This window comes from Bos javanicus, chromosome 25 (genome assembly GCF_032452875.1).
Source record: "Bos javanicus breed banteng chromosome 25, ARS-OSU_banteng_1.0, whole genome shotgun sequence".
NCBI classification, from domain to species: Eukaryota; Metazoa; Chordata; class Mammalia; order Artiodactyla; family Bovidae; genus Bos; species Bos javanicus.
In genome coordinates, this window is record NC_083892.1 from 40,715,974 (window position 1) to 40,741,739 (window position 25,766).

General features: G+C 60.8%; 1 protein-coding gene across 2 annotated transcripts; it reads right to left on the reverse strand.

The window, feature by feature from the left end:
• Positions 1–1,969: 1,969 nt before the first annotated feature.
• AMZ1 (archaelysin family metallopeptidase 1) lies at positions 1,970–24,805 on the reverse strand. 2 transcript variants are annotated; one of them, XM_061402302.1, is made up of 7 exons: positions 24,057–24,805; positions 10,982–11,463; positions 10,629–10,796; positions 7,405–7,533; positions 6,974–7,149; positions 6,265–6,441; positions 1,970–4,998 (listed from the first exon to the last, which is right to left on the reverse strand). In XM_061402302.1, exons 2-7 carry the CDS (start codon positions 11,283–11,285, stop codon positions 4,453–4,455), a joined length of 1,500 nt encoding a protein of 499 aa, XP_061258286.1. In that variant the 5' UTR covers positions 11,286–11,463; positions 24,057–24,805; the 3' UTR covers positions 1,970–4,452. The 2 variants fall into 2 exon arrangements, with proteins under 2 accessions (XP_061258286.1, XP_061258287.1); XM_061402303.1 differs by lacking the exon at positions 24,057–24,805 and adding an exon at positions 18,541–18,809.
• Between the last annotated feature and the right edge of the window lie 961 nt (positions 24,806–25,766).

Below are 25,766 nucleotides of genomic sequence, written 5' to 3' on the forward strand. Positions count from 1 at the left end.
GGGTGGGGGGCTGCTGTGTCCCCTCGCCTCTTTGCCCAGCGTGTCCTCGGTCACCCTGAGGTGGGGGGGCTGGACCGAATACGCCTTGGCCCCAGGACACTTCTTGGAAATATCTTTTTAAAATAAACCCCCGACATAAGCTTGTTTTCGTTTGCCTCTTGACCCAAGAAGCCGAGTTCAAAAATAAATCTCAGTAATTCTGGGTTCTCCCCGACGACGAAGGTGCTGAGAAGGCAAGGTTCTGGGGGGGCTCCTCCCCACAGCAGCACACGTGTTCACAGCCTATTGTTCTGGAGCCCTAAACTCACTGTTTGCTGGGGTTCCCGGGGTCCTCTGTGCAGTCACCCCATAGCCGTCAGGACGGGGCCAGCCCCGCTGGAGACCCTGGGAGCAGGCGGGGGTCCCCGGCGCCTGCTGCCCTTTGCAGCCTGGCCGGAGCCGGCCTGGATGAGGCCTCAGTCCACCCCCTGGCACACGGGCTCCAGCTCAGGTCAGGAGCGGCCCGGAGGAACCCCGGTCCTCCCGGCCTTCACCAGGGTAAAAATACTCCTGCAGGGCCTCGCCCGCTCTGTACAAACAAGTCAGCGAGGCCCCGGGACTCTGGGCTTTGTTTAAGTTGGCATCTTCGCCCAAGAGAGCCGGCCACCCACCCAGGCCGCTCCCCGCCCCAAAGGGCGGCGGCTGTCAGACAGCCTCCGGGTCGTCTTAGAACTCCGGGCGGCAGGGCAAGGGCCGCCACCGCGTGGGTAGGAGTCCGGGTACTGTGCCCCTGCACAGACTTTCCTAAGAATGCCCCGGAACGTGGAGGATCAGGTCAGAGCGGACCTGGTCAGGCCTCAGCCCCAGCTTTGAGGCCTCAGGCAGTGACCACACACACCTCTCCGCTCCCTAAACCTTCAGATGCGATCAGAGTATCTGCCTCACAGGGACGAAGGAATCCCCTCGCGCCCACAAGGGCCGGCTCAAAGAGAGGGTTATCTGCAGGGACAAGTTGCCTGTCTTTCCCCAAAGGGGTGTGGGTCTGCCCTGCCCTGCCCAGCAGGTCTACAGAGCAGCTCCTTGTGGCCCCGCTGGTGGGATGTGTGTGTGTGTGTGTGTCAGAGATCAGATCCTTGTGGCCCTGCCAGGTGTGTGTGTGTGTGTGTGTGCGCGCGCACCCCTGGAATGCTACAGCCGCTCCTTTGAACTTGGTGGGATCTAAATTTGGAGTCTTTGCTTTAATATTAGCTGCTGGCTAAGCTATTGTGTGTTTATTTTCTTAAGCCCTTTCGGAGATTGCCTCCCTCCCAGAAAGGTCTGAATCAGACATCCCGCAGGACGGTATTAACAAGCTCTGGAAACGCGGTGCGAGGAGGGGCTCGTGGAGGGGGGAGGAGGGAGGTCAGGACGACTCTCATCAGGTTCCTCGCCTGATGACGAGCCCGAGCTTCCAAAAGGACGAGGGGCCAGCCAGCCCTTAGATGGACGCCGCCTCTCGCCCCCTCCACTAGGATGGTGTGCCTGCGTGAGCTGAGGCTGCTTCTGAGGGCAAGTGTGGGCATCCCAGCCCGGTGTCCACAGGAGCAGTGACACGCACGAAACGTCACGACCCCAGTGTATCTTCAGCTCCATCGAGCCCCTCCAGCTGGGCCCACGAGAGAGAGGGGGGCTCGGAGAGGGTCCGTGGGAAAGCTCAGACCCTCTCCTCTGACTCACAGGGCCTTTGACAGGAGATGACATTGACTTCATGCATCAGCAGAAATAAAAGCCAGGGCCCTCGTTTCTCGGAAACCATTATCTGCAGCTGTTTCAACTCAGCCCATTAAGGTGCCCAGCGTCCGGCGTCTCGAGCCTGGACTTAGCGATCCGAGACACTGATTCAAGAGATGGGGCTGGTTATGCCCCTGCCCCGCCAAAGCCATTCCCTGGGGGCCGTCCCCAGCTGCTCCCCACTCCCCGCAGGGGCAGGAGCAGAGGAAGGAAGCTGTAATCTCTGCTCCTAGAAGTTTTTTACTTTAGAAACGTCCCTCCCAGCAGCTATCTTCAAAGTATACTCTGCAGCTGGTGCAGGCCAAGGAGGAAGTGGCTTGTCCCTCCTCGTTTCAGGATGCTTTCTGGGGACACTCAGCACGGCTGGGAGCCAGAGGCCACGGGCACAGGTAGATGGTGCTGAGAACTTGGTAATGACCCCCCTGAGCCCCTGAGACCCCGGCCCCAGCCTGAGCCAGGGTTCAGCTGAGCATGTGTTCTTAACGTCACTCCAGTCCTTATTTGTGTGTGTTGGGGGGCTTCGTCGGGCTTTGCTGCAGCGCACCAGACCTGTGTTGCATCATGGGGGAGTTTTCATCACAGCACTCAGACTCTAGTTGTGGGTTATGGGCTCTAGAGCACTAGAGCTTAATTGCCCCGTGGCAGGTGGGATCTTAGTCCCCCGACCAGGGATCAAACCCACGTCCCCTGCACTGCAGAGTGAGAGTGAAGTAGCTCAGTCATTTCCGATTCTTTGTGACCCCACGGGCTGTAGCCTACTAGGCTCCTCCATCCCCGGGATTCTCCAGGCAAGAATGCTGGAGTGGGTTGCCATTTCCTTCTCCAGGGTATCTTCCCGACCCAGAGATTGAACCCAGGTCTCCCTCACTGTAGGCAGACGCTTTACCATCTGAGCCACCAGGGAAGACATTCCATTGCAAGGTGGATTCTTAACCACTGGAAGACCAGGTAACTCTCTCCAGTCATTAACTCCCTGCAGAAGGAAAGCAGGTGAGATTGTGTGGCAGGTGTGATGGCCAAGCCGGCAGTGTGTGCTCACAGGGACAGGTTTCCACAAGTGTTTTCCTACCGCCCATGCTCCTCCAGAACCTCACCACTCCCCCGTGAAGAGGCGTGAGCCCTACTGGAACCGGCTGTCCTGAGAGGCCACACCTCTCCCACGGGACTCCAGGAAGTCCCGCCTTTGGCCGCCAGGGACCCCAGCCCTGGTCCTCAGCAGCCACGAGACAGCTCCCCCCACCACCACCCCTCCCCAACTGGGCCGTCCCACAAGCCAGACTCTCCAGCCCAGGACCGGGGCACACCTTCCCAGCTCCCTGACCATACCGAGCCTCCTGAGTGGATAGCTATTGGGGCTTTACGCCCCCAGGTGTGAATGGTCTGCTCAGAGATACCCGGGCCGCCTCCTGTTCTTGTGCCTTGCTCTCTGGGGGGGTCTGCCCCAGCACACTTCTGCAAGCCCGGCTCATCTGTCTCTCCATCAGGTACCTCCAGGTCCTCGTGCAAAACAGAATGGAGGTCTGAAGAGCTGCGGCATTGCTGCTCTGTTTCCAGGGTGGAAACACCCCTTTTATGTCTCCCTGGTCCGGGACTTGCCTGGTCAGGTTACAAAGGGCCTCGGGCTTCGGTGCTTGTGGGACCACCCTCCTGATCTGTGTATCTTGTACTGTTGTTCTTAGAAAGCCTCCCCAAACTAAGCTCTGTGCAAAACGTAGGAGCTGCCCCGTTCTTGTCTCTCCCCAGACGGGAAGATAGCTGCCCCCACCTCCCGGGCCCCCCAACCCTCCCCGCTACCCATCACACCATGGGTGCCCTGCTGTTGGGACCGGAAGCATCTCCGCGGGACTCGTGAGCCACAGCCCAGGGCGGGTGAGAAGGAAAACCGTCAATCTGTCACGAAAACATATCAGATGTACAAGAAGGAGCCTTGGAGAACCGGGAGCAAAATCTGACAGAATTAAAGGCAGACAGATGCCTCTACTGGGGCGGTGGGTGTTTTAACATCTAAATCGCTTGTTCTCTCAGCAACTGGCAGAACTAGACCAAAAAACAGACACGGATGTTCTGAACAAAACCCTAATCCCCCTGCCCTCGTGGATGTGGGGTCCAGGCCTCCTGTGTCCAGCTGTCCCAAGAATGGAGCTGGGGTCTGCTCTGCAGGCCCCAGCGGGGCCACACCATCCCGCCGCACCTGGGACCTTCCCCACCCGAGAGTCGGCAAGGGAAACGGCAGGTCTGTGGGCACAGGGTCCCATAGCGGCGGTGACCACCCCGAGCTTCAGGGAGACACCCGCGGAAAATGTCAAGGGTCAGGACCACGGTTAGACCGCAGCAGAGGACCCTTTCTATGGGCTCGTGGTGGGCGGGGGTGGGAGGGGTGGGGGTTGGTCAGTTTAGAGAGAAACACAACGGCCGTGACTTCCCCTCTGAGTGGAGACCCCGTGTGCGGGCTCTGGAAGCTGAGTTTGCAGTAGCTGAGACCCCGGGCTGCAGAAGTGAGTACCTGCCGCCCCACCCACGTCAGGTGGGATGGCCCTCTGCCAGCCACGTCGTGAGGCCACGTTCGGGCCTGGGGGTGCAGCTGCGTCACCCTCTGCTTCCCGAGTCACCGTCCCTCCTGCCCCTGCCAGGCCTGCGGCACCCCGGCGGCCGGGCAGCGGTGTCTGGGGACAGGTAGGCACTGGACGAGCCACACTGGCCGTGCTAGTCGTCCTCCGTCTTCCGGCGCCGGGGGGGTGACTCGGCCCTGGACGGCCTGCGAGCGCTCAGCCTCCTCCGGAGGGAGGAGAACGTGTCCCCCAGGACCCTGCGCAGCCCCGCGCCGTCGCGGCCACAGGGCAGGTCCTGCCGGGAGGCCGGGAGCCGCCCCGTGAACAGGTCCCAGGGGGCCAGCGCGTCCACGGCGCCATCCACCCGCTCCAGCTCCCCCTCGCTCACGTCCCTCTCCAGGGCCTGGATGCAGGCGGCCAGCCAGCGCCCGTGCTCTGCCAGGGCCTCCCCCGGGCCCTCCGCGGCTGCCAGGGAGCCCAGCCCGTCCTCAGCATCCAGCTCGAGGCCCGCGGGGAAGGCCTGGCTCCAGGCGTCGGGGGACAGGGGCTCCGACAGGCTGCTGCCCGGCTCCGAGTCGCTCTCACAACACAGCCCCGAGTCTGCACTGCAGGGAAGGGTGTCCTCCGACACAGACGGTTCCCCCACCGCCGCTGGGCTCGGCTGCGTCCCTGCTGCCGCTTGTGTCCAGGCGTAGAGTCTCTACGAGGGAGAGACACAGGCTGAGCTGGCCTGACCGGCCACGTCCCTTGCCAGGGAGCCGCCAGGAGACCCACTCGAGGAGACCCCACCATGCCCGTGACCCCGGGCAGATGTCAGACTAGAACCTCTAAAGACAGCAAACTTGCAGGAGCTTTGCAAGCCTGACATATTATTCACGGTTTTCATGATGAATGGATAAGGATGTGTCACATATATACAATGGACTGTTACTCATACAATGGAATATTACTCAGCCATTAAAAAAAGAATGCCATTTGTAGCAACATGGATGCAATTAGATTATCATACTAAGTGAAGTGAGTCAGAAAGAGAAAGGACAGAGGCCATATGAGATCACGTATGTGTGGACTCCGAAATACGGCACTAATGAGCCTATCTATGCAACGGACTCACAGAGAAGATTTTCCATTGCCAAGGGGTAAAGGGTGGGGGAGGGAAGCAATGGGAGTTTGGGATTAGCATATACAATTATATATAGGATGCATAAGCAAGGTCTTGCTGTATAGCACAGGAAACTTTAGTCAGTGTCTTGGGATAAAGCATAATGGAAAAGAATATGAAAAAGAATACATATGTATATAACTGAATCACTCTGTGACTCAGAAATTAACAGTGTAAATAAACTATGCTTCCAATAAGAGAAGAGAAAAAGAAAAGGAATCACCACCTGCCTGTGACCTGTGAATTCAGAGCCCCGTCCCCGGGTCTGCAATGGGGCCGATGACCCTGGCTCCCTGGGCCCTTCCGGGCCCCGCTCCCCGCGGCTCCTCGAGCCGGCAGCAGAGGGCAGCACCGCCCGCCGGCCCGGCCCCTGCCCGGGTGGGCGGGATTACTCGCTGCCCGCCCCTCCACGGCCGCTCTGGCTTCCTCCGCTCCCGTCTCCGCCCAAGCAGGGAGAAAGCGATGCTGCGCGGCCCCTCGGTGAGGCCGGCGCCGCCCGCGGACAGCCGTGCAAGGACGGGTCTAGCACGCGGTCAGTGCCCGGTAGAGACCGGCTCTAATTAGAGTTGCTGGGAAACAGAGGAGCCTGGCGCCCCCGATCCCCCTCCGCCGCGGGACAGCCCCCAGCACCCGGCCAGGCGCCCGGCCGAGGACTCAGCCGGATCCCGAAAGTTCCCGGAGTGACAGCGCGGGCGTCCACACCGCGCCTTGCCCCCTCACCTCGTTCCCGCCCCGGCCCCGCCCCCTCACCTCGTTCCCGCCCCGGCCCCGCCCATTCACCGCGTTCCTGCCCCGCCCACTCACCTTGTACCTGTCCACCAGCCTGAAGCCCAGCAGGTGCTGCAGCTTGCGCAGGCAGATGGGGCAGAGGTCCAGGGGCCGGCGCAGGGCCTCGTCCACGCGCAGCGCGCCCTGCATGAGGCACCGGAGCCAGCGGCAGTTTCCCAGGCCCAGGAGGTGACACAGCTCGTGGCACGTGACCTGAGGGAGACGGGGCCACCGCCTTGCAGCCTGGAGCCCGCCGCCCACCAGAACCCCGGGACCCCTGGGGAGGGGCACACGCTGGCAGAAAGGCCAGCTCTGGGGGCCTGGCAGCATGGAGGTTTGGACATCAAAGAGGCAAGGGCTCAAATCCCAGCCCTGCCTCTTGAGAGCCGTGTGACTGTGGACAGAGCACTTGGCGTCTCTGAGCCTTAGTGTCCATACTCCCTAAAGTGACGGGTGGTCAGCACATTGTGAGGAGTGGCTGTCCATGCACGTCCTTCTGTCCGACTCCACCTCCCAGCCTCTCCCGGGAGCTTGCCGAGCCCCCAGCCCTTCCCCCTTCCTGTCGGCCGTCCTCTCCCACCACCTCAGCAGCACCTGGCCCCCGTCCTCTCCCACCACCTCAGCAGCACGGCCCCCGGCCCCTGTCCGCCGTCCTCTCCACCACCTCAGCAGCACCTGGCCCCCGGCCCCTGGCCCCCGTCCTCTCCACCACCTCAGCAGCACGGCCCCCGGCCTCCACACCCACCTTGCAGCACTGGACCATCCCCAGGGCGCTGAAGCACATGGCCTGGCCTCCATCCTGCAGGGGCACCTCGGGGCCATCGGCAGCCGCCTCCGCCTCCACCTCCACCAGGTCAGGCGTGCTGGGCCCTCGCGGCAGGAACTCCCCTGAGAACCGGGCAAAGCTGCAGACGCCCACTTCTGGGGGAAGGCAGAGAGGCGGGGGTGCCAGGCGTGGTCTCAGCTCAGGGAGCCCAGGGGCAAAGCTCCCCGCCAAGGAGCACAGGTCCTGAAGGCCCCGCCCTGCCAGGTGTCCCCATGAAGGCGGCCTGGGGCAGACACCTCCCCTCCCGGGGAGGGGCCCTGGGAGCCGCAGCGAGGGGCCGACGTTCCCGGGAGCTCCAGGCCTGTGCCCAAGCCACAGGGCGGAGGCAGGGGCCCCGGGCGCTGGCTCACCGTGCCCCGGAAGGAACGTGCCGAAGGTGAAGGTCCAGGCCTCGCAAGGGTACAGGTCGGACAGCGTGAGGCCCAGCACACACAGAGCATCCCCCGGCTTGCTGCTCTTCAGGAAGGACAGGATGCCATCTGTGGAGACAGGGCCAGAGGGCACAGTGAGGCGGTAACTGGGCGCCCCCGCCCTCAGGCCATTCCCCTCTTCCCCTGCCTGGCACCACCAGCTCATCCCAGAGTCAGATATGCCAGTGACATCCCGTGAGGAACGGTCAGAGCTCAGAGCAGCCAAGGTGCACGGCGTGAAGGGGGCCAGGGGCCTGGCCTCCTCAGGGACAAGAGAGCGCTCAGGGTCTCTGCTCCCAAAAGTGCTTCACAGGAAGAGCCGCGGCAGCTCTGCGCAGCTGACAGACGGCCCTGGAGACGCTGCCTCTCGCCCCCGGGACCCGTGCCTGTGGTCCTTTCGTGGCAGAAGGGACTTGGCAGATGTGATTAAATGAAAGGTCTCCCAGAGGGAAGGTGATCCTAGATTATCCAGCTGGACCCGCTGTAAGACCAGGGTCCTCCCGGGAGCAGCAGGAAGGTCAGAGAGAGACCTGGAGGGGCTGCAGGGCAACGAAGCTGACCTTGATTTTAATTCAGGGAGACTCTGATCCTCGGAGCTGTTAAGAGAATGCGTGTCATTTAAGGTGTTAAGTTACTGCTGAGTAACTACCCATAGCGGGCGTAGACAGACGAGACGCCAGAGATGGAGCTGGGACTGGTGGGGATGTGGAGGAGCCCAGAGACAATGAGCAGAGCAGTGGCAAGTCTACAGCCAGGAGAGAGTCTCGGAGTGATCAGAGCGAGAGGGCGCGAAAGATCCTTTCCATGAGGTGTGGCTATAAAAAGGGGCAGAGAAGGGGGCAGAGGTGAGTCAAGAAGTAGCAGCAGCTCCTCTCCGGGAGAGGGCGGAGGGCTCGGGCAGGGCCGTGATGTGGAGCTGGGCGTCCACCCGTGGACAGGGGGCTTGGGGCTGCAGGCGAGCAGCCGTGCCAAGGGGGCGTGGAAGTTCCCCTCTGCCTGCATTTCCTCCGCTGGAAAAGCAAGGTCAGAAATAAGAGGAAGGCGGAGACGTGAGGGCCCCAGGCTCACAGTCCCGCGTTACGAGGGGACCGCACAGGCAGGAGGCAGATCTCGACGGCCAGAGCGGGCATGGAGCCAGGGGCTGGGCCTGACAACCTGGGACCCGTGAGCCATGCAACAGGGCACGTGGAGCGCGAAACCCCGGGGGAGGCGTTGCGAGGGAGCTGCTTGAAGCCCCAGCTAAAGAGACGACCCTGCTGTCGGTACTGACGAGGCCTAGCCCGGTGCTGTCCACAGGAACACAGTGTGAGCTGAACGTGTGGCTAAGACTTGCTGCTGCTGCTGCTAAGTCACTTCAGTCGTGTCCAACTCTGTGCAACCCCAGAGATGGCAGCCCACCGTCCCTGGGATTCTCCAGGCAAGAACACTGGAGTGGGTTGCCATTTCCTTCTCCAATAGCTAAGACTTACGTTTTACTAATTTTAAAGTTGATCAGGGCTTCCCTGGTGGTCCAGTGGTTAAGAATCCACCTTGCAATACAAGGGACGCCGGTTCGATCCCTGATCCAGCAAGATCCACCATGCTTCAGCACAACAAAGCCTGTGTGCCCCAACTACGAAGCCCACACGCTGCAAGTACTGAAGCCCACACGCCCAGAGCCCGTGCTCCGCACGGAGAGAGTAGCCCCACTCGACAGGACTAGAGAAAGCCTGCATGTGGCAGTGAAGACCCAGCGATGCCAAAAAAAAATAAAATCTTTAAAAACTAAAAGATCAAATGGATTTTAGCATATGCATTTTAACCTAACATATCCAAAAATTTAATATATCAAATACTAAAAAGTTAGATTGTTTACGTCGTTTTTCACGCCGAGTCGTCAACGCAGGTGTGCGTCTGTGTGCTCAGCAGCCACGCATGGCCGGCGGCCACTGTCCGGACAGCCCAGGTCCAGGTGTGACCTGAGGCGAGTGGCCGAGGCCTTGGAGGAGAGACCGAGAGGTGTCAGGTCTTGGGGTGGTGCTGACAGTGATGCCTGTTAGAGGTTGAGCTGTGACCCCCAGAACGTGACGCGGAAGTCCTGACGCCCGGTACCTGAAACCTGACCTTATCTGGGCCCTGGGTTTGCAGACATGATGGCTTCCCTGGTGGCTCAGAGGTTAAAGCGCCTGCCTCTAATGAGGGAGACCTGGGTTCGATCCCTGGGTCAGGAAGATCCCCTGGAGAAGGAAATGGCAACCCACTCCAGTATTCTTGCCTGGAGAATCCCATTGACGGAGGAGCCTGGTGGGCTACAGTCCATGGGGTCACCAAGAGTCGGACACGACTGAGCGACTTAACTTTCAAGTTAAGAAGTCGGCGGGGTGGGTCTGATGCAGTTTGCCCGGAGTCATTATTAGACAAGGATAGATACACACAGGCTGTGAGGCAGCTTCAGGCGAGGGACATCGAGGACCGCGGCCACCACCGGGGCTGACCAGGAGGGGGCGGGGGGCCCTGGAGACATCAGAGGGAGCAGGACCTGCTGACCCGGGCCAGGATTCTGGCCTCCAGGCCGTGAGATGATGCAGTGCTGCTGTTCTAAGCCCCCTGGTGCTGTGCTTTGTCACAGTGTCCCCCGGAAACAAACGCAGCTGCGAAACCATGGAATCTGCCACAGGAGTTCAGCCCCTCACAAGCTCTGCGCCCCACCTGCCCCGAGCCTTCCTGGGTCCCCTTCCTTCCCTGCAGTCCATGCAGTGTGGGACTCGGGGTGATCTATTCACCAAGCAGAGGGCAGACTTCTGGACCCCTGCATCTCGGCGCTGGGATCTCCAAGGCCCCTGTGGTGGGTGGGCGGATGCTGGGTTCCTCCCAAGTGGGGCAGAAGCAGCCACAGGCGTGAAGATGTCGTGCGGAGCAGGGAGGGGCTGGGCCAAGCCAGTCAGTGCTCAGGCCCCACTCAGACCCTGGGGGGCGGGGGCGGGAGGGCTGTGCCCAGGAAGGGGCTGAAGCTACAGCCGGAACACAGAAAGGAACACACCCCCTTGGGGTGGCACCCGCCCTGAACGCCCTGCAGCGACCGCCGGGGTGGGGGGGCCCCCCCCGCCCCCCGGCCCCGGCCACTAGAAGACGCCGAACGAGCCGGGCTGTGGGGCCTGACCGGTGCACACATCACACGCACTCACCCGTGTGGAGCTGGAGCCTGTCGGGGTCCTGACCGGGGCGGGACGAGCAGTGGATGGAGGCGGCCGCCACCGAGGGCAGGCATCTGACCTGCAGGCCCAGGAAGAAGGCCTCCGTGCAGCTTCGCAGCTGGTCCAGAAGCACGCTGCCCGCTGGACCCTCGCTCAGACCTGGGGGCAGAGCAGCACCGTCAGCCCTGCCCAGCCCCTTGTCCCCTCCTCAGAGCCCCCACCCGGGACACCGACCCAGGTGGGAGCCAGGAGACCTGTGAGAAAGCGGCCGCAGGTACCCAGGGGCTGCAGGTTCCCATGGGCTGCAGGTACCCACGGGTGCAGGTACCCATGGGCGCAGGTACCTATGGGCTGCAGGTAAATGTGCTTCCGAGCGAGGCTCTGCTTCCGGGGCGGCAGGGCGGCATGGAAGGTCTGGAAGTCCTCAGGGGCCTCGGGGCGGCTAAGGAGCCAGTCGAAGGCCGTGCGGATGAGCAGTGTGCCAAAGAGCGTCCTCTGGGGGTTGTAGGCCTCGGCCAGGAAGAGCCTCTCGGCCGGGGAGAAGGCGGCTGTGTAGAGCTGCCGCAGGGCGGGGTCAGTGGACAGCAGCGCGTCCTTCAGGGCCCGGGGCCCGAAGCTGAACTCCTCGGCCGGCCGGCACTGCAGCATGATGGGCCTGGCCTCGCAGGGCGGCTCACGCACCGCCCAGGGCCTGGCCACCGGCTCGTCTGCAGCCTTCCTGGGGGCCGAGCGTGGCGGCCACGCGGGCTCCCCACTCACAGACTGGGAGTCGAGGACCCGCGAGGCCTGGCTCCACCTGGCGCTGGGCCTCCTGGCCTGTCGGCGCCTGCAGGGACAGGGATGTGCTCCACTGAGCCCCTGGAAGTTCCCCAGCACCGTGCCAGCAGGGGAGCCACCAGCAGGGAGAGGGGAGGCCCTGAGCCCCTGGGGAGGCCGGGGGGTCGGACGGCGGGGAGGCTGGTGACCGGTCACTGCACTGAGAGGGCTTCCCCCAGACCAGAGGTGCGAGCTGGCGCCTTCGTGTGGATCAGAACACTGCCCCCTCCCACCGCACACCCTGCAGAGCGTCCAGGAAGGGCCCAGCTGCCTGCGCTTGACTGAGTCTCCCCAAAGACGCAGGGGTGGGGCGGGGGGAGCCTCGCCAACAGAGATGGAGGGGGAGTCGACAGAGAGAACAAGCCGGAGGAGCCGCACAGAGAACAGATCGGGACTGAGGCCAGAACGGCAGAGTCCTGATTTAGAAAGTCAGGCAGCGACGCAAACCCGCAAACCCTTCTCTACAGAGCAGAGTGGCGAGGCCTCCCAGCCCGCGCTGGAGAGACAGCAACAGCCTTGCTCTTGTGGGAAGAAAGAAGAAAGGAGCCCACACTCCTCTATGCGTGTGTGCTCAGTCGAGCCCCACTCTGTGGGACCCCAAGGACTGTGGCCCGCCAGGCCCACTGTCCGAGGGATTCTCCAGGCAGGAATCCTGGAGGGGTTGCCATTTCCTCCTCCAGGGGACCTCCCCGCCCAGGGGTCGTCCCCTCCATCTCCTGCACTGGCAGGTGGGTTCTTCATCACACAGACCGCCCACCTTGTTAACCCCGGTTTAAAGCGTTGATCCAGAAAAGAAACTCACACGTACCCACTCATATATGTAGAAATAAATATATATACATGTATTCATATAGAGAAGAAAACTAGGTGTATGTATAATTTATAAACCTTCCTCTGGAAAATTATATATGTATGATTTTTTCCAGGGATGTTATACACATGTGTGCATATATACACACATACTCACACATACGGGTGTATTCTCTTCAGAGTTACTTGCTGGCTTAGATGAGGGGAAGGGAGCCAGGACTGAAGGCTTACTGAGATTCCTGCCAGTGGACAGCATTGCGTATTTCTCTCTGCACATACATTTTACAAATGTAACATCCAATTGTGTGCGAAATCTTACATCCTCTTGACTTAGTGTATGATGAGTGCTCTCCCAAATCCTTAAACAGCCTATTTTTTTTTAATGTCATTTTAATGGCTGGCTAAAAACCCTGCAATGTGTACCTGGGTGTGTTTCCATCTCCTCAGGAGACGTTCCTGGAAGATGCTGCGTATGGATGTTTAAGGGCTCTCCGTCTGTGTCACCAAACTGCTTTCCAGAAAGGTCACGCCAGTTTGCAGCCCCATCACCCGCCAAGTTTCTAAGTGCTCAGCAGCAAATAAAAATCATCACCAACAGCACTAAATCCCCAGCTCCGCTCCAGACAGGGGGCTGGGGACAGTTACCCTCTTTTTCAAGAAGGTGAAACTGAGGCAGAATAAGGTTAAAACCAGCAACCGAAGCCATGAGCTCCACAGGCGGTGCCCTGGTGAAGAATCCATCTGCCAATGCAAGAGACATGGGTTTGATCCCTGGGTCAGGAAGATCCCGTGGAGGAGGAAATGGCAACCCACTCCAGTTTTCTTGCCTGGAGAACCCCATGGACAGAGGAGCCTGGAGGGCTACAGCCCATCGGGCTGCAAAGAGCTGGACACTGAGTAACTGAGCAGGAGCGAGCAAGCAAGCAAAGCCACACCACTCACAAGAATCAGAGATGAGACCGGGATGCACCCATCTTCAAGGGCCACGGCTCCTGTTACCCGAAGCTGCAGAGCGCCACCTTCTCCAGACCCCTGCCCTGACCCCGCTCCGTGCCGCCAGACACCAGGGCGACACTGACGGTCTGTAACGGGGTGGACAGCCTGCTCCTGGGCTGTGGGGGAAAACGCCAGGCACCTGAGGACCACAGCGCCACAGCGGCGAGTTCTCCCGGGCGTGGACAGCGTGTGAGGAGGACCCCGTGAGGACGGACCGTGTGAGCAGGAGGACGTGGTCAGCATCCCCAGGGGGCCGGGCAGGCTCCCGGGGTGGAGCCCCTGTGGCACCCTCCCTCCAGCTGACCGTCACTGAGTGGGGCTTGGCCTACACCTGTGGACAGAGCAGAGGGCCCTGGCTGGGGGGCTTAAACTCTAGAGATCCGGGGCAGACAGGAAGAGAAGATAAAAATTAAGGATTGTCTGGTGTGTTGGAAGGTGATAAACGCTACTGGCGAGGAGAGGCTGGCCGGGGCTGGGGCTCAGATGGCCGTGGCTGTGTTGCCTTTGCAAGAGGGTGACCAGTGTGGGTGTCCCTGAGGAGGCACGGCCTGAGCAGACTGGAGGGAGGAGCCGCATAGAGGGGAGCCTGGGAGAGGTCCCAAGTGGAGGGGCATGTGCAAGGGCCCTGCGGCACACGCCCGCGTGTGCACGCACAGCCACACAGGGGACTCAGGGCTCTAGGAAGCCCTCCTCCCCTGTGTCCTGGGGGTGGAGAATAGCCCTCCAGGAAGCTTTAGGCATGGTCAGCGGGCTCCGGGCTCCTGGCTGTCCGGGACTCAGGGCCACAGGCACAGAGGGGCTCTCGGGAAACCCTGAGGAGGGAGTGCTCTGAAGGCCAGCAGGGCTCTGGCCTGAACGTGACCCTCTGAGCTTCAGCGCCACTGGGCCTCATTTCCTCACAGGCACACAGGCCTGGTCCCACTGGCCTCCCTTGCCCAGAGCGAGGCTGGACCGGGCAGAGAGGAGGCAGTGCCAGCTCGCATCCAGGGCCAGCCTGGAGCATCTGACACCACGCACACCTCACCGACCTGCCCTGGCTTCTGGATGCAGGTCGTGGGCTCTGCACGGCTGCCCCGGGCTCTCCCAGACCCTCCGCTCACCAGTACCCGCCCCGCACGAGCTGCAGCCGGACGGGAGGCCTCGCCGCCGACCGTTGCGGCTACCCCACTGCCTGGTGTCACGGGCCGTTCAGAACTATGCTTTCTGTAACTGAGTGACTATAAACTCCTCCTGTGGGGCCGCGGGAACCTTCCGGATGCCCGGAGGGTCTGCGTCTCAGCCTCCCCCACAGAGGTGAAAGCGGGACCGAGGCCCCCAGCAGAGGACACCCCTCCTCTCAGCTCCACCCTGCTGCAAACCCCAAGGTCACTTCTGGACCCAGCACCTCCTCTGAACCCACCGCTTCATGAAACAGAGCTCTCAGCAGTCGCACGTCTTACAGGCAAGGGTACAGAGGCTCAGAGAGGGGAGGCCACTTACCCAGGGCCGCACAGCTCACAAGACACGGCGGCTCAGAGAGGGGAGGCCACTTACCCAGGGCCGCACAGCTCACAAGACACGGAGGCTCAGAGAGGGGAGGCCACTTACCCAGGGCCGCACAGCTCACAAGACACGGCGCTCCAGGCTCGGACAGAGGTGTAAGGCAGACAGTAAACGGCAATAAATACTGTCCGTGTCACTCTGGGACTCCCTGCCAGGACCTCCTCCCCCGAAGGGTCTTTCCTGTGGCGCCCACTGCCCGTCACAACCCACGGACCCCGCTCGAGGACTTCGGTGCCAGAGAGCTCCGCAAAGCCTCAGGAAGTGAAAACCGCCTGCTTTTCACCAAAAATTCAAGGGCCACCGGTGACTTGGGCCCACACTGTAAACCCCAGGCTCCTCCCAGGTGTGCAGAGAGGGCCAGGTCGTGCGGCCCACAGCGACCCAAGGCACAAGCGGAGTTTCCACCCCAGGAACCGGGTACAGCGTCACACCCCGCGGGGGATCCCGAGAACGTTGGGTCATCCGGTTACATCAACCATCTTCTGCATCTGAACTTAAAACCAAGAACCGTGTCAAACGCAGGAACACAGCGTCCTGCCTCCGTCGGCAGCGCACACCTGGCACGCACATCCGCGCCATCGTGAAGGCGGTTTTGACCTGAGAGTCCCCTGCAGGGTCCCTGGAACAGACTGTGAGGACCACTATCGCACTGAATTCTCTACCTGGAACAGCTGATCACAACCCACGAGAACCACGTGGGCACGCCTGTGCCTGGAGCACCCACATGGGAAAACCAGGCCTGGCATGAGCCAGAGACACCCCACAACACCCCTGGGGCAGAGCCGCTGCCCTGCCAGCCACGTAGAAGAGCCTGGAAGAAACGGGCCTTAGCTGCGGACTAGTGCGGGCTGGGGGTCCAGGGGACAGGAGGCTCCAGGTCGCGCCCCAGGGTGTGTGAGATCCTGTCCGCTCACTTGGGTCCCACTCTCTCTGGGGTCCGTCCACCCATCTGCCCATACAGTGTTTCCTCTCAAGAGCCCCAGGCGGCCACATTCCCTTCCTGGGTCGCTAAGCGAAACCCTCGTGGGACGCTTCAGTCCTGCCGGGTCATCTCTGCACAAGACCACCCCTCGTGCAGAGGCAGAAGCTGAGCGTGGGCAGAGATGCAGCCGCAGGGCACTGACGGAGGGAGCTGCCACCAGAGCAGGCGCTTCCCCGCCCTCCCCGCTACCTGCACACCGTTAATCTTGGCAACAGAGAACGTTCCGGAAGGGAGACCTCCAGAAACACCGGCTGTCTTTCCTGCTCTGCGACATCCATGGCTCTCCTCTGTATACACTGTCACATGGGACCCCAGCCACCTGCCTGAGCCCCGCCCGCACTGTCTCACTCAAGCTGCACAACACGGGGCGGCTGGGGGTGCTGATATGGTGCCCATGTCTCAGATGGGGAAACTGAGGCCAGGCCCCATTTCAGAGACTTGCTTCACAATGGAGCTGGAACTTTTTTTTTTTAACCCCAAATCAATGACCTTTAATTTTAAAAAGTAACATGCTCAAATCAGCAAACTTAGGAAAGAGCCAGAACTCTTAACTATCAAGAGTTAACCTGGTTAACTCTTAACTGTCAAGAGTTAACCTGGTTAAGTCTTAACCAGGTGGGATCTCTCTGCCCTGCCCCTGTTAACACTGGGACTGTGGCCACACTTCTCAGCCCGCCTCCCCTCTCCCTGAGGCACCCACGTCCCCCTCACCTGTCCATGGTCCTGCTCAGAGGCCAGGGAAGGACGTGTGTTGATTCCATTCCCACAGGAGGGTCTGCCCCAAAGCCTTCGGCCAGGCACCCACTCCCCTGCCCCCAACCGGGCAGTGCCTTAGAGTCAGAGGCAAGAAAGCACGCTCTGGTTCTTGCTATTCTGAATACGCTTTGCAAAACATCCCGGCAGCTGCAGCGAGCTATTCATCACCGCCTGCCTTCCGAGCAGCCCCGTGCTGGAGCCATGTAAAGGCTTTGGGGTTTCACACTTCTCAGGCTCCCGCCTGCTCAGAGGGGCTCCGAGGGCTTTGACTGCAGGGGCCCAGCTGGGCGGCAGACCCCTGCTTCCTGCAGCTGCGCCCACCTCCCGTCCACCCCGCCACCAGGCGGACAGCTTCCTCCCTGTGACGGGCCGGCAGGACCTGTCCTCCCCAGCCCAGCCCGAAGGCATTCCCCAGTTCTGCATCTCCGCGGAACCCCATGCCCGGCTTTTCCGGCTGGAGGTGTTGCCTGTTTTCCTGGGGAGCAGCAACTAAGCCTCCTCCCCACCAACACCGAGCCGATCAGGGGGCCCCTCCCCACCCCCAGGCTCGGGGGGAGGCACTCCATGCCCACCTGGGCCGGCCAGGCAGTGCCCTCTTCCCGTGCCTGGCCCCGGGCTCTCCCACAGCCTGTGAGCCCCCATCACCAGGATGGAAGACAGCCCGCGGGTCGCCCTCCCCCGGGAGCCGAAGGCCAGGAAGGGTACTCCGAGCCCTCTCTTTCCACCGGCTCCCCTCTTCCAGGACCAGGCCGGAAAGTTCCCAGGCGGGCGCGGAGCACAGAGCGCAGCACTGCACCAAACCCTCCTGGGCGCCCCGGTCCGCGCCTCACCTCCCGCGGGCCCCGCGGACCCGGCTCAGGAGCGCGCCCGCCGCCGCCAGGCCGTCCTCGGGGCTTGCGCGGCTGCACCCGGCGCTGCGCGTTCCGGTCCGCCCGGGCGGTCTCTTCTAGGTCCTCGGGCTCCCCGCCGCTCCCCGACCTCGCTGCCGGCCAGGCCCAGGGCGCGTGGGCCACCGGAATGGGGAGGGAGGCCTCGTGACGTCAGCACCGAGGGGCCGCCCGTGGGTGCCGCCCCCCTCCCGCCGCTCTGGGGCATCACGCGCGGGCCACAGTGGGCAGGGTGCTGGCAGGGGTCCCTGGGCCTCAGACGTGGGCTTACAGGCGCTGACCTCTGCTGATCCCCGTACAGCCGGCCAGGGACGCCCCCGCCACTCGCAGAAACACCGGGGGAGGGGCGGGGCCTGAGATCTTAGGGCCACACAGATGAGAGGGCTAAACCAGAGCCACCCAGAAGGGCCCCTGGTGAGACAGGTAAACCGGATCTGCCCAGGGAAGGTCCCCAGGTGAGACTGGTACGGCGCTGGCATCAGGGTTACCCAGCGCTGCACGGCCATAGCTCCAACCAATGCCTCACAGCCTAGCCCGGCCATTACTACCCCCCACCCCACCCTGGGAACCTTGTCTGGTGGCCTCCCTATTAAAATGTAATAATGATTTTTTTTTTTTTAGTATATATATGCCAGGCATAATATATACACTAAATGCTTTAAATGTATTATCTCAGGTCTGTGAGATAACTATCCTTTTTGTCTCCATTTTATAGATGAAAAACTGAGAAAAAAAAAAAAAAAACTGAGGAGAGGGCAGGGGAAGGGGCAGGCCCAGCCAGAGGCAGAGCAGCGGGGCTGAGCACCCCCAGGGGGGCGCAGGCGGGGACCCACCCAGCAGCCTGGGCTCCCTGTTCGGTGCCCCTTTACAGCTGAACGCCGTGGGCCCCCGACACGGTCCAGTGGGTGTGTGTCCTGGGGGCTGAGAGCAGGGCACCCCAGGGTCACCTGGGTGACCGGGAAGAGCCTCCCGCCTCCTGCCTCCTGGAGGAGCTTCCCCCTGCATTTTGGGAGGCGAGGAGCCGCCTGCCTGGTTTCCATAGTCTCTCCCCAAAAGGGTCCTGTCTGCAGGGGCGGGCTCCCCGAGGGAGGGGCCTGGTCCTCAGGACACGTACCTTGAGTGAGGGCCGCCATCTGTCCCGTCTCCGGCTCATCGTGGCTGGTCAGCAGCCTCCTGCCTGGTCCCCAGAGCTACCTGGGGCCACCACCCCAGGGTGGGAAGAGCCTGGCCGTGAAGGCCGGCATCATCACGGGCCCCAAGGGGGAGACGCTCCCTCCAGCTGCCCTTTATCTCTTTGGAAACCTTTACGATAAGGGCTTCCTTTGAGGCGAATGTTGCCCCGGCTCTGGACTGCCAGCTCCCAGGCCTTCCCGGCAGCCCGCCCACCCCCGCCTGCCTGGCCTCATTCTGGAGAAATGCCCCACGCGTGGCTGAGGGGTGTGTCACCGTCGTCCCCAGCATTGCTGGGGAATTTTGTTTAAGCCTTAAGAAACGATCCTATAACAATAGACATCCATTGTAGAAGATGCGAAAAGTTCTAACAAATTTAAGAAACAAAAAAGACCCCATAATCCAACCATCAAGAGGTTACTTCTCTTAACTTCCTATTAGACATGCTTCAAATAATTTTTCTCTCAGCATTTACACAGAACTTTTAAGGAATGCGCTCTGCATATTTTGCTCTGCTGGAGGCTTTATCACATGATACCTTTCCCTGTCAACTGCCAGAAATCGGAGGTTCCTCAAAAAACTAAAGATGGCTCAGATGGTAAAGAATCTGCCTGCAATGCAGGAGACCAGGGTTCAGTCCCTGGGTCAGGAAGATCCCCTGGAGAAGCGAATGGCAACCCACTCCAGTATTCGTGCCTGGAAAATCCCATGGACAGAGGAACCTGGCAGGCTACCCTCGATGCAATTGCAAAGAGTCGGACATGACTGAGCAGCTAAAACTTTCACTTTTTCCCCCCAAAAATGAAGTTGCCATATGATCCATCAGTCCCACTCCTGGACATAGATCCAGACCAAACTCTAATCCAAAAAATACACACAGCCCCACGTTCACCGCAGCAGATTCACAACAGACAAAACAGGGAAGCAACCTAAGCGGCCGTCGACAGAGGAGTGGACGCAGAAGATGCGGCCCTCGTGCACAGTGGAGCGCCACTCGGGCGTGAGAAAGAACGGGATAGTGCCATCTCCAGCAACAGGGACCAACCAGAGACGAGCACACTCAGTGAAGTGAGTCAGAAAGAGAAGGGCAGACACCGTAGGGTACCACTCTCATGTGGACTCTAAAATATGGCCCAAATGAACTTACCTACGAAACGAAAACAGACTCACAAACATAGAGACTAGGCTTGGGGTGCCACGTGGGAGCGGGGAGGGAGGGATTGGGAGCTCGGGGCTAGCGGGTGCAGACTGATATACAGGATGGTAGACAAGGTCCTCTTGTATAGCCTGGGGAACTCTATTCAATATTCTGATAAACCATGATGGGAAAGAATGTGAAAAAGAATTTACATGTATAACTGACTCACTCTGCTGCACAGCAGAAATTAGAACACTGTAAATCAACTACATGTCAATAAAGTTGTTTTAAAAGATACAAGTTTAAACATACGAAAGTAAATAAACCCAGTGGCAGGACTCCTCCTGAGAGACAGACGAGGAGAGGCACAGAGGGAAGGCCAGGGACACCAGAGGCAGAGGTGAAGGGTGAGGCCGTGAGCGGAGGGACCCCCGAACCCGGCAGAGCCAGGAAGGACCCCCCCCCAGAGCCTCTGGAAGGAGGCCCTCCCCTGGCTTTGACTTTGGACTCCATTTAAGAAAATTAATTTCTGTTATTTTTCAAACATGTATTTGGCTGCACTGGGTCTTCGCCCCTTCCCGTGGGCTCTTACTGCGGTGCGTGGACTCTCTAGTTGCGGCATGCTGGCTTAGTTGCCCCAGGACACGTGGGCTCTTAGTTCCCTGACCAATGATCGAACCCCTTCCTCTGCACTGCAAGGCAGATTCTTAACCACGGGACCCCCAGGGAAGCCCCCACGCTGCCCTGTTTATGGTCATTTGTTACAGCAGCCTCAGGAAAGGAATGTGTGTGTGTGCGCACTCGGTCATGTCCGACTGCAACCCCATAGACGGTAGCCCGCCAGGCTACTCTGTCCACAGGATTCTCTGGGCAAGAACACTGGAGTGGGTTGCCATTCCCTCCTCCAGGGGATCTTCCCGACCCAGGGATGGAACCCATGTCTCTAACATTGGCAGGATTCTTTACCACCACGCTGTAGGAAACGAATGGAGTTGGAAAATAAGAAGATGCTTCCTATGGTTATCCTAGGGTGAGGAAAACATCCAGAATGCTCTCGGCACTCAGTGGCTCCTTACAGCACTCATCTGACCGAGGCTTGGACACCTGCTGTGCTTTGGGGAGTGGGGACCGGGCACTTCCCTTCTGTCCATGGGCAGCAGACAAGGGTGAAGACGGACGTCCTGTGGGCACAGACAGGGACAGAGGGGCTGAGGGGCTCGTGCCATGTGTAATGGGCAAGATGAGCTGAGCAGGGTCTCTGGGCAGAGATGGGGTCCTGCCGGCCAGAGGGACAGCACAGCCAAAGACCTGGAAGTCAGGGTGGCAGGGCCTTCGGGGAGTGGGATCTCGGTGGTTTGGAGTAAAGCAGGCAGGGATCCAGGGGGTGGGGCTCTGTGGGGAGGTGACAGCCGGGAAGTGAGGGGCAGGGACCTGGAACAAGGGTCTCACTAGGGCTCCGGGAGCAGTGGGTTGGGGAGGGGTAGGCAGGTGATGTTCAGGTGGGCAGCAATGGGGGCTGAGTCAGGGTCCAGGCAGGGGGATGTGGGAGCACCTCGTGCCTGGAGGACTTGGGGCCCGCCTGAATGGGGAGCAGGGGTGTGCTGCCAACCTCCTCTGGGTCGTGGGCGCCCTACTCGGGCCTCAGTTTCCCCAGGCCTCCTGGGGAAGTGCCCAATGGCCATGTAAAGTGACCGTTTCCTGAGTACCCACTCCATGCCAGTGCACACGGGGCACCCTGCGACCTCCCCCTGGAGCTTAGAGCTGGCTGGGGCTCCCCACAGCCTGGGGGACTCGGAGGTCCCCCACATCAGAGGCAGGATGAGTGGGCCTGACATGCAGCCCAGGCCAAGAAGGGCCCCCCGTGGGTGTGGCGGGCAGAGCAGGAAGGGCCTCCACCTCCTGCACCCTGCCTGTGAGGACGCCTTCAGAGCTCAGGGTCAGCATTCGCTTGGGCGCCAAGGTCTGGAATCCCGTGTCCCTCAGGGAGCAGCCAGGCCAGCTGGGCTGCGGGGGTGGGCTCACCTCAGGTACCCCCAACACACACATACACCATATACACACTCACACACATACACACTTGCACACACACACATACATACACACACACATACACATTCACACTTGTACCTAGATACACACTCACACAGACATATACACACATACACATACACACACTCACACACACATACACACTCACACACAGAGACATATACACAGAGACATATACACATGTGTACACACATGTATACACACAGACATATTCACATACACACATACACACACACACATACTCACACACACATACTCACTCATACACAGAGACACACTCACACAGATACTCACACACATACACACTCACACAGATACTCACACACAGACATACACTCACACACAGAGACATATACACAGAGACATATACACACGCACACTCACACATGCATGCATACAGATACACACACAGACATATACACACACGCATGCACACACACACTCACACACATATACACACACATACACACATGCATACACACATATACACTCACATACACTACACACACACTCACACACACATACAGATACACACACACATATACAGACACATACACACACACATAGACACACATGCACACACACACACATAGACATATACACACATATATACACTCACACACATGCACACATGCATACAGACACACACACACTCAGACATATACACACACCAGTGAGCCCGCCCCTCCTGGTGGCAGCAGGGGTCCCTTCCCAGCATCCACAGGCTCAGTAAAGGCTGGGGAAGGGCGTGGGGGTCCTTGGCCTCCAGAGGGCAGACCCCTGCCCCGTGTTTGCATCTGCCTCTCCTCCTGGGCCTCTTGCCCCCCCACCCCCCCATCCTCACCCGACAGTGGTCCCTGCGGGCGGGGGGGCCAGAGGCATCCCACAGAAACAGAGAAGAGGTGGGGCTCGGTGGCTCTTGCGGAGCACGCCTCGGAAGCAGCTCCCCGCCTGGCGACACGGTCCCTGCAGGCCAGTCTGGACTCTGGGAACCGGGCGATGCTCCCCTTGGATCTGAATGTTGCCTGTGCAGGCTCTGGGGAAGCTTGGCCCCTGCTGTCTCGTCCCCAACAACGACAGCTCTGTCCCCAGGTGCCCAGGGCAGGGCAGGCACGGGGGTTCCCAGAACCGAGGCCGCATCCTGCTCAGCGGCAACAGGGCTGAGTCCAGGCAAATGGCGGCCTCCCCTTTGCCCCACCCAGGTCCTCACCCAAGGACGTAGGCCATCCAACCCCCACCTGGGTGGTCACAAGGGCTGATGGAGCAGCCAGGACGTGGGCATCGCAGAGAGGAACACCATCTACACTCACTCTGATGGTTTAACCTGAGACCCCTGCCCAGCGCAAGTGGCCCAGCGCATGTTTGGTGGACACAGGGGGCTCGCAATATGGGAACCTGGCCAGGGATCCTGCCTGAGGCCATCTCCCTGAGATTTGGGGTGTCCTCACCCCCACAGATGACCTGAGACCCCTGCCCCACAGGGAGACCTGGGAGGCCCAGCGTCCAGTAGAAGACCTTGAGGCCATGGGCTCCCTGGGCAGGCCTGTGAGGACCCGGGGCCCTGGCCACACAGAGCCCTGCCTCCAGGGGTCCCAGCTGTGTGGCCAGTTTCAGTACTCAGAGTCCACAGTCCAGAAGCTTCTCCAGGCAGGCACAGGAGGGGTGGGGGTGGTTGGGGAAGGAGATGAAGGGAGGGTCCCAGGTGAAGGCAGAGGCCGCCTGAGGAGGCCAGGCTGCATCCGGTCGGCCCCCGAGACACCCCTTGACGGCCCCCTGCCCCAGGCCGGGCCTCCCATGGCCCGTCCAACCACACGCCCAGAGCGGGATGAAGCCACGTGGCCACAGAGCCTTTCAAGGACTCCCCGAATCTGAGGATGAAGCCCAGCCTTCCCCACGAGCCGTGAGGGTCCTGGCCACCCCGCCTGCCATGTCCCAGGCTTGCCGGCTCTGTCTGACCCAGACACCACCCTCTTTCTCCCTCTGGGGTCCCTCAGCCTAGAAGGCACCCAGCCCCTGCAACCCCGGCACGGATTCCCGAGTCAGGGTGAGCCCCAGCCTGGTGGGGGGCCACGGAGCCCGGCTGCCACTCCTAGCTGCCCCCTGTCCACCCTGGCCCCTTCTCTCCCGCCTGGTCTCACCTCCAGGTCTCTGCTTGCAGTCCCACCCCCTCGCCCTCACAGGGAGGACCCCCACCCCTCACTTAGGTGTCAGGCCCCACGGCTACTTCCTCCCAGGCGCCCTCCTGACACGCACTGCCACCAACACACAATTACCTGGTCAGTCTGTCTCCGGCCGTGAGAGCACGCTGGGGGTTTTGTGTTCCCCTGAGCGGCTAGTGCAACGCCCAGCCCATAGTGAGCGCTCAGCCCAGGCGGGCACACTGCCACGCGTCACAGCCCAGCATGCACACCCCTGTACACACCCCACGTCCCTGCCGCACACGGCTCTCCGAGCACGTCCACACAGACATGCTGGCCTCCAGGCACACACACACATGCACATGCATGCTTGCACTCACTCCCAGCGTGCTGCACACACGCCCCTCCACACACAGGGCGCTCAGGCTGTGCACACACGGGCACACACACAGCCGAGCTTGCTTGCTCACGCCGTCCCCGCCACCCTCACTCCAACAGGCGCCTGAGCTGCTGTTTGCCGCCTCTGCCTGCTGGCGTGTTTGCCAAGCAGTTTCCATGGCGACACATCTCAGCTCGGCCGGGAGCAGGGAAGACGGCCTCCATGGAGGGGACAGGCCTCGAGGTCTCTGCATCCACCAGCTCCACCGGCAGGCAAGGGCGCGTGCTCCCCAAAGTGGAGATACCGCCCCTGCCCCAGCCTGGATGAGGCTGGCACCTGAGGAGGCGGCTCTGGAACTTCTGGGCTACATGCTCCAGGGTGAAGGTCACTCAGTCATTCAACAAACCCTGTATGCCGGCTGCACAGTCACCTGAGGCACAGGCCTGGCTCACCGAAGCTTGCAATGAGGCCAGACCGTCGTCCCGGCATCTGGCTTAAGGCCCATCCCACAGGTCAGTGGTCCCTGAGCACCGAGGCCTGGCCACCCACCCTCCACTTACATGGGGCAAGGAAGCCGTGCTCCCCGCCCGCCCACCCACTGGAAGACCAAACGCAAAAGCGACCGATTTTGCACCCCCGCCTGAACCTCCATCCTCTGTGCCACAATGCCTGTGAAGGAGGGAACCCGCCCCGTAACTGGCCTTGGCCACCGGAGGCGACAGCGACACCATGTGGGGCTCAGCCACAGGGCGGTGTGCTCCTGCCTGCTCTCCCGTGGGCTCTGCGGTAGCACGAGAACAAGCCTGGGCTGGTCTGCAGCAAGGGGAGGAGACACAGGGCCTCCTGGCTGAGCCTACCACCCCCCAACCCGCCACAGAACGAGCCCAGAGCAGCAGTCCTGCCAGGCTGGCCTCAAGACCCTTCAGATACAAGAAAGTGTGGTTTTCAGTTGCTGGCCTGAGATTGCTTGTTACGCAGCAGTAGCTGACAGACACACCCTCTTCCAAGGGCCTCATGCAATCAGCACAGGCCAGAGCGCGTGGCTGTCCACAGACCCACCCTGTGCCCGAGCCTGGCGGTGGAGAGGACCACCGCTGCCTCCTGGGAGCCCACAGCACTTCAGAGAGGCGGGGTGAGCCGCCCAGGTCCTGCGATGTGTGGGAGCAGGTGGGCATGGCCACAGAGCCTGGCTGGAGCAGAGCTCCCTGTTTTCCTCCCCTTGGACACCTGTTTGCAAACATTACTTCCTGGGTAACTATGCCTCAGTTCAGTTCAGTTCAGTTCACTCAGTCGTGTCCGACTCTTTGTGACCCCATGGACCGCAGCACACCAGGCCTCCCTGTCCATCACCAACTCCCGGAGCTTACTCAAACTCATGTCCATTGAGTTGGTGATGCCATCCAGCCATCTCATCCTCTGTTGTCCCCTTCTCCTCCTGCCTTCAATCTTTCCCAGCATCCGGGTCT

Excerpts from the sequence above, each read along its gene's own strand:
- AMZ1 (XM_061402302.1), bottom strand. The coding sequence starts at position 11,285 with ATGCTGCAGTGCCGGCCGGCCGAGGAGTTCAGCTTCGGGCCCCGGGCC. Across the intron at positions 7,534-10,628 it reads CAGGCTCCAGCTCCACACGG|ATGGCATCCTGTCCTTCCTG; the intron begins GTGAGTGCGTGT and ends CTGTCTCCACAG. Across the intron at positions 7,150-7,404 it reads CACGTTCCTTCCGGGGCACG|AAGTGGGCGTCTGCAGCTTT; the intron begins GTGAGCCAGCGC and ends GCCTTCCCCCAG.